This window comes from Scomber japonicus, chromosome 16 (genome assembly GCF_027409825.1).
Source record: "Scomber japonicus isolate fScoJap1 chromosome 16, fScoJap1.pri, whole genome shotgun sequence".
NCBI lineage: Eukaryota > Metazoa > Chordata > Actinopteri > Scombriformes > Scombridae > Scomber > Scomber japonicus.
The window spans coordinates 12246661-12258852 of record NC_070593.1 but is presented as its reverse complement, the minus strand read 5'-3'; the positions used below and the strand labels follow the sequence as shown (position 1 = coordinate 12258852).

At 38.8% G+C, this 12192-nt stretch overlaps 1 protein-coding gene across 1 annotated transcript; it reads right to left on the bottom strand.

Annotated features, from left to right (window-relative positions):
• Positions 1 to 3854: 3854 nt before the first annotated feature.
• Positions 3855 to 10244, bottom strand: LOC128375304 (TLE family member 5-like). Its single transcript, XM_053335620.1, has 7 exons — positions 9870 to 10244; positions 7359 to 7456; positions 6295 to 6358; positions 5791 to 5835; positions 5618 to 5680; positions 4900 to 4974; positions 3855 to 4101 (listed from the first exon to the last, which is right to left on the bottom strand). The coding sequence occupies exons 1-7, from the start codon at positions 9894 to 9896 to the stop codon at positions 3862 to 3864; spliced, it is 612 nt and encodes a 203-aa protein (XP_053191595.1). The 5' UTR covers positions 9897 to 10244; the 3' UTR covers positions 3855 to 3861.
• Between the last annotated feature and the right edge of the window lie 1948 nt (positions 10245 to 12192).

The window sequence follows — 12192 nt, the reverse complement described above, 5'->3', positions numbered from 1 at the left end:
GTTGATTCATTCTCATTAGAGTACACAGTTGCTTGTTTACATCTTTTTTTTGTTGTTTTTTTGCCCCAGGTATCTTAAAATGAGACTGTGTTCATTAACACATTAAACTGGTTTCATTTGCACGAGAAAAAAAAAAGAAAAAGAAGAAGGATAAAACATTTACAAACCTAGAAAACAATGTTAAGTGTTACTGCCTACTGAGAGAATGGGAGAGAAAAAACAGGAAAAACGACATGGTATACAACATTGTGCCTCTCTTACTGTAGGCTTGTAATGCACACATACAACACCAAAGTCTTCCATGATACACACACGTTAAAAAGCAGCTTTGAAACATACAAAAATGCTTTAAAAAATATGTATATTGATATATTCATATGTATACAAATTGGCCCTTCACAGCAAAAACAAACACACATACCATTCATATGTCTGAGTTTTGCCAAGGAGGTTTTCTACGGAGACCGACGTCGGCATAAAGAGTGCACAGGACTAACAAATCTGTCCCCGCATTCGCTACATCAAAGTCAAATCTCCAGGGAGGGAAACTCTTCAGCCGAGTCCCCCCGCCGCCCCCGCCCCACACACACACACACACACACACACACACACACATACATACACACAACACTAGCACAGACAGGAAGAAGAAAAACATTAAGAAAAAGAAAAAAGAAAAAAAGAAAAAAAAACGAGCACTGATCCACAATTTAAGTGCTTTTAAAAATAATACAGAGGAAAGGTGTAAGCTCTGATTGTGGACGTGCTCAGACATTAAAAGGTGGGTTGTCAAAGCTCTGGAAAGCACTCACATTACAGGGGAATAAACAGCAGGGTACCGATCATCGGCCGCAGTCAGGAACTGAAGACAGTAAGAGAACTGCCCTGGACCTGTGTAGACACTTAGTAGACATCAGCCTTGCCAGTGTAACAGCATACTAATGATGAATGAGAGAGCACCGCTGCCCTCTGCTGTCTTAAATGTGAAAACACTTATTGCAGCTGTGTCCAAGTTCTTACATTAGTACACTGTTTTTGCAGTTTGTATTCAAGAAATAAACATATTTAATAGTTCTGTAATAACCAGAAATGACGCACCTGCTCTAGAGTCAGCGTCAACTACACTGCAAATTAGAATGACGCTGAAACTTAGCGAGAAGACAGAAAAAGGTTCCCGCAGGTGATGCACCATCATCTACGACTGGTTTTAATGTTTTCTTGTTCAGGGCAGCTCCTCCATTTCCTTTGTGCATTGCATTGTGGGAATAAGGAATCAACAGCAAACTAAAAATCAAGTTGTTTAATTGTGTACAGTACTAGTGCACAAAATCAAACAATACAAAATCATTGTCCCAATATTAATGGATATCACAAGATGGTAAGTGTTATACATTACATGATATTATTACACCTGATCTTTATGTGTCAATCAAAAAAAAACATCTTTTACTTACAGCTGTTCAAAATCATGACTTTGGACAACAGAAAATGTTTTAAAGACAAGAGCACGTTATGGTCAAACCACAATATGATTTTACTGAAATGTGATCTGTAATAACACACAGATGCATCAGAATGTGTTTTAAATCCATAGATGTGAATGTGCTGTTAGTGATGGACACATTAGTCCCACAATTTAATTCACAAAGGAAACGGAGGAGCTGCTCACAGAACCATCTGAGAAGTCGTGCTTGGAAACTGTTTGGAAAAAGGGCCACTTTCAAATAATATATGGCAGGTGATCGGATGAACTGTTTTGTCTATCACGGGCTAACTTCTCGCTGTTGTGTCGTCACATCTATACCACGCCCGTAGCTGCCAGCAGCTCCTCAGAGGACACCGATTGGTCCGAACCACTCACGGTTCAGCCAGTAGCACATAACATGAAGCCTGACAGGATGGAATCGAGCGTGATCGTGTAAATCTAAGCTGCTTCGCAATGTAATCTCACAGGTGGAAAAAATGCAAACAAATTGAGAACAATGGTAAGAAGGCTCAGACGACATCAGAAGACAAAAAGTTTAATCATTTTGCTTTCTGCGTGTGAAGTTGACATTTAAAAGGTCGCTGTGATGTCTGTCAGAGCACGTCTAGTATCACTTCCTGTTAGTATAAAACAGTATGTTCATTTCTTGAATATCAAAGACAAAAAAGGGATGCTGTCATTATGAGAAGAAACATTTACTATATAGAATCAGTATGTAGTATGAAATTGGGATACACCAAAAGAAAGCTCTAAATTCAAAACCAACTTTTTATTTTAAAACAGGACATTATAATTTGGTCATGAGCACAAATTCTCTCTGTGAGAATCTGGCCATAATGTGTTGTTTTCTGAGGGGATGCTTGTTTGCTTACAGAGCTTTAACAACTCACCCAGGACACATTCTTCATCAAAATAAGCAGAATTAATCAAATAAAAAAATGGGAGAAAGTCTTCCCCCTGACAGTCACGCACAAGTTAAACACGACAGGAAAAGACAGGTGCTTGATACAGTATCAGTATAAACTGAAGTGCTCGGCTAACTTGCAGAAATACAGTACTCTGTCTTGTATGACTGTCTGGCTCTGAAGTTTAGATCCTGTTCAAGTTTGTCTTGGTTGACTAAAGAGTGGAAAAGCTCGGGGGAAAGGGCAGGAGGAAGGAAGGGTGAGGAAAATACAAAAGGTGCTTCAAGAAAAAAAAAAAAAAAGTTAAATTAAACAAGTGTTTTCTTCTGTCCAAAAATCACATTCACTCGAGCACACACAGACACATTTTTGAATGTCTAATTAGCCGGTAACTTCACGAAAACAACATGTGAAAATAAAGTCAATTTTTTTTTTCAGAGCTTAAATTCTTGTAATTTAAAGACGAGTCATGGTCAACACCATGTAGCGCGCGTAGCAGCAGCTAGGCCTATGAAAACACAAATTAACCCCCAAGCTGGATATACTACAATTTGTACAAACTATACGTTTTCAATGGAATAAAATCCCGTTTATTTGGGATTGAGGTACACAGCTGAGTGGATGCATCCAGTGGTTGGTCATTTGAAAAAGGAAAAATGGTTAAGAGCCAGGTGGTTTAAGTTAAATGGGCTTGAATACACCTGACGAGCAAAATGTCCCTTTACAAAAAAAAAAAAAAAAAAAAAACACATTATATTTCATTGTAGATCTAAATTGCCTCCAAGTACATAAATGCACAGCGACGCTGTCCAAATAGCTCCGGTCAACATTTTCAGGAAACTTGGTGACGGAACTTTTTGTACATTACGAATGGAGGGCAATGAGTTCGAGGGAACAGCGATGTTAACTGTGACTGGCGGACAGGGGCCAGTGAGGAAGAAAAAAAAAAAAAAAAAGTCAGCGGGACTTAAGAGGAAGTGGAGGAAAAAAAAAACCTCACCGAAAACAGATCTGATAACAAAGACAAGTCAGAAAAATAAACCTGTGAGAGGCAGATCCATGTAAGGGAGACTGCTGTTAGCTTTCTTCCTCAACTTTCATTCCAAATGGGAAAACATTTATCTTGGTTAAGCCTAACAACAGTGGCTTACACTAAAAAAAGCATCAGTTTTAAAGTCTAGAAGCCTGAACTGAGTCTATTACCACTAAATAATATGAACATTTTAAGTCTCGCTCTCAGCCATTCAGCAGTTTCATTCTCTGCACATCCAAACAAATCCTAAGTTTCAACTCTTCGCTTGTCTTCATCCCTGCACTTACTCTTACACCACCACTCAGCAGACAGGCAGCCGGACTTACATCAATCTCCATTTACAGTTACAGATTTACCTTTCCAACCCTCACCCCCCTCCCCCCCCCACCCCTTCTCCAATAACACCCCACCCTCCAAACCTTCTCGCCGTGTTCGCACTAGTCTGACTTATCCCCGTCCTCTCCTCTGGGCGCTCTCTCCGCAGCCTCTCTGGCCTTGTCCTCTTTCACCGCCTGGGCCTGGCCGTGTGAGTAGTTGGCCAGGATGGAGGAGAGGGAGAGCAGGCCGGAGCTGGAGGAGACAGCAGGCAGGGTGGGAGGGGTGAGGCCCAGGGGCAGTGGGGTCACAGGCAGGGCCAGGCCCTGGAGCTGGGACAGGTGTTGCACCTGCAGCTGTTGCTAAAAACAGACAAGCGATAAAAGATCAGCGAGTTAATACATTATATGACCAAGTTTTCCATGTGTACACATAAAGAAACGTCATGTGATATTTGTATAGGGTGGACTATGGACCGAGATGAATCATGTCTACACTATGAGACGCTGCTCTATCCCTCTGTGGTTACACTACAGCCATGACACATCAATGTCCACAGGTAATGTTTCAGATGTCAAGAATGGGCTTTTGTTTTTCCAGCAGCCATATTTCTAAATATTGTTCAGAATTGTTGTGATGTAAAAGTTGAATTTATATTTGCAGCTCATTGATGACTGTAGAGAACATCATACTGTGCCCGGACTAATGAAAGAAGGACGTATTTTAGAAGATGGTAGTTTCCTGTTTCTTTCTTCTTCTTTTTTTCAGAAGTGTGGTTTTAGATTACAGATACTTTGCAGCTGTACTTGTTTGGGCTGGTTTTAATCACTGTGCACAGCACATTGTTTTAGTTTGAATCTCTTTTTTTCCCCTCAGAGAACTTTATAGAAAGTAGAAGGAAAACTGCAGATGTGCTACTTCTGCTATATCTTGCTATATGTACATAATCACTAAATATTACATTCATGTCAATTGAAAAAATGCACCCAGTGTATGAAGATCACAGATTAGAGAAGAGAGCAAGCATGATGCTCTGATGGATATTCAGACACCGCCTGGGTGGCAGTAGCAGCTGTGCCAGAATACAACAGTTTGATGAATGTTGGGGGGGGGTTTAACGTGAAGCCGCAGCATTGTGATCACTCATTCATGCATCTCACCCGTATGATGGAGTTCATCTCAGGTGGGGTGACCTGCTTGGCTCTTTCTATGGCTCCCATGACTTGCTGCTGATGCTGGAACAAAGACAACACATGGTCATAAGACTGTGCGCTAAGACCAAAATCTCACAACCCCATAAATGTCACTTCATAACCAGACAACAATACATATCACGTATAGCACATTGTCTGTTTGTGTCCTGCGTAGGTGGTAAAAAGAGGTTAGTGGTGCTTGAGTCTGTTGTGGGGAAGCGGTTTGTGGCGTTATTAGTTAACTATTGTTTTCTGGTCCGAGAAACTTTTCATACTCAAACTACGCGTCCATACAACGGAAGTAGCACTTTTGATTTTTTTCTAACAGCAGTGAAAAACCAACATACTGCTCGGTTGGTGGTTTACTGACCCCACCACCCCCCAAAAATGAAGCTAGCTCCACTTCCTTGCACAACATTTTTCGGCAACGCTGGTGCCAAGAGCAAGCTGAGGCAACGCAGACTCTAAAAATATTCCCAAAATATCATGTTGACATTTTTTTTCCAAAGATGCGATATTGCAGTGCACCGCCTTACACGATCATAAACAGTGTAGGAAGTGATTGAAGAGAAATCTGAAGAACAAGTTGTTGAAGTCAGCTACTTCAGATTCGCTAGTCAGTACTGATAATAACAATAATAATAATAATAATAATAATAATAATACTAAATCATTGTGTCATTACCTCCTGTGACAGGAAAGGCAGCACCTGAGCACAGATCCCGTTCAGTCTCTTCACGATTTCAGCCTAAAAACACAGAAAATTAAAAAAAAAAAAAAAGAAAAAAAAGGTCAGAGCAGGAAACTACCACAGCTGAGATACTAGTAGAAGGATTATTTATTGGAGGCTGTGATTACCTGTTTATGCATTTCAATGTTCAGCCCGTATGACATTTCATAGTACTGTAATACAGGAGGAAAAGACAAAACAAATGTTAACTGGGTGAAGTTATAGCTTATGTTTCAATTAGAAAATTAATAGTTTATCAAAATATAATTAACTCAGCAACTATTTTAAGAATGGATTAGTCATTTTCACCAAACATTTGATGGTTTCAGCTTCTCAAAAGATGAAAATGTGCTGCTTCTCATGCTCTCTTTCTTAGTCCAAATTATATCAAATAAAGATAAAGACACACATGGTGATAATAAACTAAAGACAACATGATACAAGTACACTCAAAATTAAATATGACTACTGAGAGCAGTGTGGTTCAGCAGTAGCAGGAGAATATGACAAAGAGGCAAAAAGGAGAACACACTAAAGAAGGTAGTGCCACTTAAAGTGTGCCTTGGTATATTACAGGAAATGTGATTCAACAGATAAAAAGCCACATCTCACTGAGATAATGGCACACTTACCATGATATAGTGACGCTGCATCTCTGACTTTTCAGAGGCCAGTTTATCACACTCCAGCTTTAAACTGGTTCAAGAGAATAGAAAGAAGCAAAAAGGTTATGCAGACATTCAGGTTAAAAGAAACCTACAGATCAGGATGAACCATTGCCCTCTTTAAAAAAAACGGTTTGCTAAAAAAAAAATTATATATATGTATGATTTCCAACATATTTTGGTATGCTGTACGTTTCTGAAACCACTGACATACACACCCACTTCTCACAGCTCCTGCCCTCTAGCTTCCAGTGTGCGGAGGTGAGAAAGTGAGCAGGGTTTCACTTTGGCTCTCTAGTTCGGTTTTTGTTCCTTAAACAACCGTTTCATGTGTACAACCAAGCATAACACTACCAATTGTGTGCACTATAAATCTGACAAGGTCACGTTGTACAAACTACTTATTTTCAAGCGTACAAATGCAGGTGCAAAACATCTTAAAAGGAGAGATTCAAAAATTTTTCTAGTCTTATAACAACAGTCAGATGCCTGAATAAACACTGACATGTGTGGCAGATATCCACTTTATTTGATTAACTCAGACTGCTGAAGCCTCATATAATCTTTACATCAACTTTTAAATGTATTTTTGCACAGAATGAATGTGGATACAGTGTTGATTATGGGTCTCCTTCACTTCCATTAAAAGCACAGTTTGAAGGAGATCTTTTAATAGTCAGTATGAACAGGAGGAATGATTACAGCAAGGAAAACATCTTTCACTGAAAAAATGTAAAACTATCCTTTAATGAAAACTTCATATTGAGATAGAATGTCCTTTTCATGCCCTATGATTGTAATTAAAACCACAACAATTTGTATTGCTAGTGTGTGAGTTGTATTTAATGGCATACTTGTCAGACACGGCAGTAAACATCAACATTTAAGTCAATGGTAGCTGTGGTAGTGAATAGGGGCGAAATATTCAATTAGGACACGCACAATGCTACTTCTGGTAAATGTTGTACTTTTGCTACGTTGGTGAAACAATCACTTTAACTGTGTGCTGCTGTGTGTGTGCAGCTGTCTACCTGTGGTACTGTGCTTGGAGGAACTGGAACTCATCCTTGATGCGGTCACAGGAGTCAGAGGTGGTGAATTTAAGAGGTTGACTGGACTGAGAGGACGCCTGGGAAACAAGAAACAGAATAATGAGATCAATACTCATAAACACACACACACACACACACACACACACACACACACACACACACACACACACACACACACACCAAGGCTTAATATACAGTCACATTTCTGCATGTGTGTGTTTGTCCTCCTGCTGAGAACCTGATGATGAGTGTGTGGTTTGTTTAGAAACAGAAGTTTAGCCTCTGAGATTAACCTTTTGAGAAGATACGTTAGAGGATAAGAAGATAGAGGTCATTCTAAACAAGGCTTCATGCTTCACCATGTTTGGTTAACAGCGCTGTACGACTATCAAGCAAATTATCTGAACAAACACAGATTTTCCTCTACAGCTGTCTTTGACACGCTGATATGCAACATCTGTCCACTCTTTCAGCAACACAGAACGTGGTGATTGAGGAAATGTGTTTACAAAACGCTAGATTAAACTTTTTCCACACTGGCCGGCCATATGTGAGAGGTATTTAGAGGCTGCATTAGAAGTCTGGTTATGTACAGACTACACTTAAACCATCAGTCCAAAACCATAATCCTGGGTTTAATCTCGTGAACCTCATTACTCTCTAAATAAATGGCACAAGGTCAAGAGGTTTCCAGCGGGATTATGGGACTAAACAGAGAGGACGCATCACCCTTCTCATCCTGCATCCACAACGCACAAGTTTAATATGTGTTAAAACAGAAATCTAGCGCCGAAACTATTAAAAGATTCACTGATTAGTTGAGAAACAGGAAATCTAATCTGGTATATCGTTGAGCAAAATTTCTAAACTCCTGGGACTTTGGGAAAATCTGTCAACATGTTTTTATTTTTTTCTAACATATTAGACACTAAACTATTAATATATTTAATACAAAAGACCATTTTGACAGCTAGAGTTGTAACAATTAGTTGATAATGTATTACATTGTTTAAGTTACTTATCAAGGAAAAATACTTAGATGCTTCTCATGATGGGATATGCTGCTTTTTTTCCTGTTTTATATTACTATACAAGATTAAATCTGTATTAGAATGTTCTGGTAAAACGTGATAGACATGTTTTCACTATTCTATGAGACTGTTTTGGACGATAAATGTGATGATTAATGAAAATAATTGTTGGTTGTATCGATATAATACAAAAAATATAATATCTGACCGATCTCAAAGGACAGGGTTAGTATTCTGTGTCTTATAAACAGGCTAACGCAGTGTAGGGTTTGAGCTTACTCTTGTTAGTGTTCTTTAGGAGGACCTTTAATACAACCTTGCCCCAGAAAGAGGAACAACAGTCACATGTTTTAACCAACATGCAACTTTATATGACCATGAACCACAAGTGCAGAGTGTTTACTGTGGTGCCATTTCTCCTAATCTGTTTATGTACAGCTTGGTGCAGTTCTTCTTCCATCTGTGGCTTTTGCAATGTGATTTTTTTTTTTATTGGTTGTTGGTAGACAGAAATCACTTCACTGTTTATTTGGCATTAGTTGGACAGGTTTTTAAGAGCTGCAATTTACTTTTTTTTATAATCCAGTCATCATTCTGCCTGCATAATGGAAAAAGACAATGGAAAAATTGGCATTCGTACGTTTTTTAAAGCCCAAAACCATGTCTTCAAGTAGCTGTTTTGTTCACCCAAAAGTCCAAAATCTAAATTATACAATGTACTATGGATGTCAGAGCAATCAACATTTGAGAAGCTGAGACCTGATAATATTTGCCGTTTTTCTTTTAATAATGACTCATAATTAATAGACCATCAAATCGGCTATTTATTAATGTACTGTCCACTGGTTCAACTCTTTTAAAATGATGTAGCTGTGATTTGAACACAGTTAATTATGCCTTGAAGAGCACATTTTTGTCTCCTTTTACTTTGGAGTAGCTTCCCAGATCTCTCTTATAAAAGAGAAAATGTTGCCTGAAATTCATACTTTGTATTTTAGATTAAATCAGTTCATGGGTAAAATCATTTCCCCAGTTGTTTAGTCAAATGTTGACTCTTGTGTTGTCTTTTACTGCAGTTTTGAAGGTTTGTTGACAGTGAAAACAGTGAATTAAGCAGGAAAACACACCTGACCGACTCCCAGTGACTCCACCAACTTCAATTAGCTGTTTTGGGTAACAGCTAGCATACGACACACTATGTTTGGAGCTTAATACGGGTAGGATTAGAGTTACAATTAGTGAAGTAAACCATTTTTTAAGCTTTTTTTTTCTTACAAAGCCGACATCTGCTCTGCGATGTAACGATGCAAACGCCATGAGGAAGATGTGGAGGTATTGTGAGAGCAGCTGTCAGCTACCTGCAGTGCTAGGTCAGCTGTCGGTGGCTGTGTGCTAGCCTAGCTTTGTTAGCTCGGCTCGCAGTTGTTTAGTTTCCAACTAGTTCAACTAACAAACTTACCGAGTGCCTTGATTGAGGAAACATCATGTCAGCAGTGTGTTTCGCCGTGTTTTCCCTTGACCGAATTTACCAGGCTAAGCTGGCTAAAGCTAACAGGTCCCCCAGATATTTTCTTTAAATGATTGGAGACGCTGTTCGCACTTTGTACTCTGTCATCGTTTAAAATAATGTTAGCTAGCGTCAAAGCAGCAGGAGCACAAGATCGTCTTCTCGTCTTCTTGAAAAGCCGCCGCCGCCTCCGAGGAAGAATAGGCTAGCCAGAAAATAAAAGGGTCTTCAGAAGAACATCAGGGGCTTTTTTTTTTTTTTTTTTGGGATAACGTTAACGTTACGCCTCCCCGGGGAAACCCTGGATGTTGACACATGAGCCCCCGACTTTCCTCTGCTTTGAAGAGAAGAGCAGCATCACCCGGAAAACAAACCGAGCGGCGGGGGAGAGGGCGCCCCCGTGTGGTGAAGAGAACTGTAGCGCTCATCACCGCAGATAGAAAGGCAGAGAGAGATATAGAAAGAGAGACAGGCAGGCATATATAGAGAGAGAGAGACAGACAGACAGACAGACAGACAGGCAGACAAAGAGAGAGAGATAGAAAAACAGACAGACAGAAAGAGAGGCAGGCAGACAGGAAGAGAGACAGACACATAGACAGAAAGACAGGCAGACAGACGGACAGAGAGACACAGACAGACAAAGAGTTACAGGCAGACAGACAAAGAGAACGAGACAGATGGAAGGACAGAGAGGAAGATAGAGAATGAGAATGAATGTGCTAAAGAAATATGGACAGAGCTAGGCTTTGTACCAATATATCAATCAAATACATCACTATATTTTGATATGAAGTCAATACCTTTTACTCACACCCAATACATTCTGAAATCCCAAAGGTGTTTTCTAATCATATCAGAAAAGAGATCACAGATCACACTCTGAGAAGAAACAGCTAATCTAAAAGTGACCCTTGTGCCAAATGATCTCATTCCCTAATGTGGAACAGTTCAGGCTAAAATCTGGGAGGCTGAAAGGTCTGAAAAGTATAAATCACGCTAATTCATACAATAAAACCTTTTTGATGTTTGGTCATTACAGTAATTACAATATGTTTGCTGTTACAAATGATATGTATTATATTATCTATTAATATTAGTAATAATAGCCTATAATTGCCAATCTGCCTAAAAATAACAAACATTAATCATTACAAGACTAAGACTGAATTAGTAGCCTACTGCATGTTTAATGTGCTTAAATGCATATTTCACATATATAATTAACAACATTTGACATTTCAAACCACATTTCCTCCATATGATATCATATTTTGATACATGATGATATAATAAACACATACAGCAGACTAATCGGTAACATCACTGCATTTATGACAGATTTATATCTTCAACATTAAATTACTCTAAATCCTTTGTCACTGACCTTTGACTGGACTTCACAGCAAGCATTTCCTGTTGGAAGACTCGCCCGCCTCGCCCCAATCTATGACATCTCATGGTTGAAGTCATGTGATTCAAAGTACATGACATCCCAACTTTAATCTGACAGCGGTCCTATTCACTAGCATTTGTCAGAGGAAGTGATAGATGATTTTGCGTTTAGCTGTCCCATATTATACTAATTCACTGTACTGCATTAACTACACTGGGTCTCCAGTTAATACCTTTATGTGGAGAGAAAGGGGAAACTCATGTGACCTCAGGGTTATTAAATATATTTCTGTTATATAGACATTGTTGCTTTTTTTATTGTTTAAGAGGGAAAGAGGATCATGAACCCAAAAATGTCTGTTTGTGAATATAGTCATATCATCATATTTTAATTGTAATCAGTTATATCTTTAGGATTAAAACAGTGATTAACATTACTGGTATTTAAAATGGAGATTACAGAATTCAGAAACAGAATGTATCTCCTAAAATGTGATCATTAGTATACATTTGAATACTTACATTATTATATATATAGTGCTCACAATTCCAAAATGGTCATTTGGTGCCTCTGATCAGCTCTACTGGAGCCACAATAATATATGGAGGATTCATAAAGAGAAAAGTGTAAATACTCTTTGCTCAGCATTGAACTCTGTAGCCTTGAAAACACTACAGCAGGATAGCGACACCCAGAATGATACTCTATAAACTAAACTAAATGGAATAATAGAAAGCAACTGTGATGGCCACATGACTAGGAAAACAGAGTCACTATTACATAAATGTATTCTTCCATTAGATGTGATTTTTTGATAAATTTAAAGTTGTGGATCCTAGAAAATCCTAATTCTGCTCTTTTAGATTTAGAAACATACTT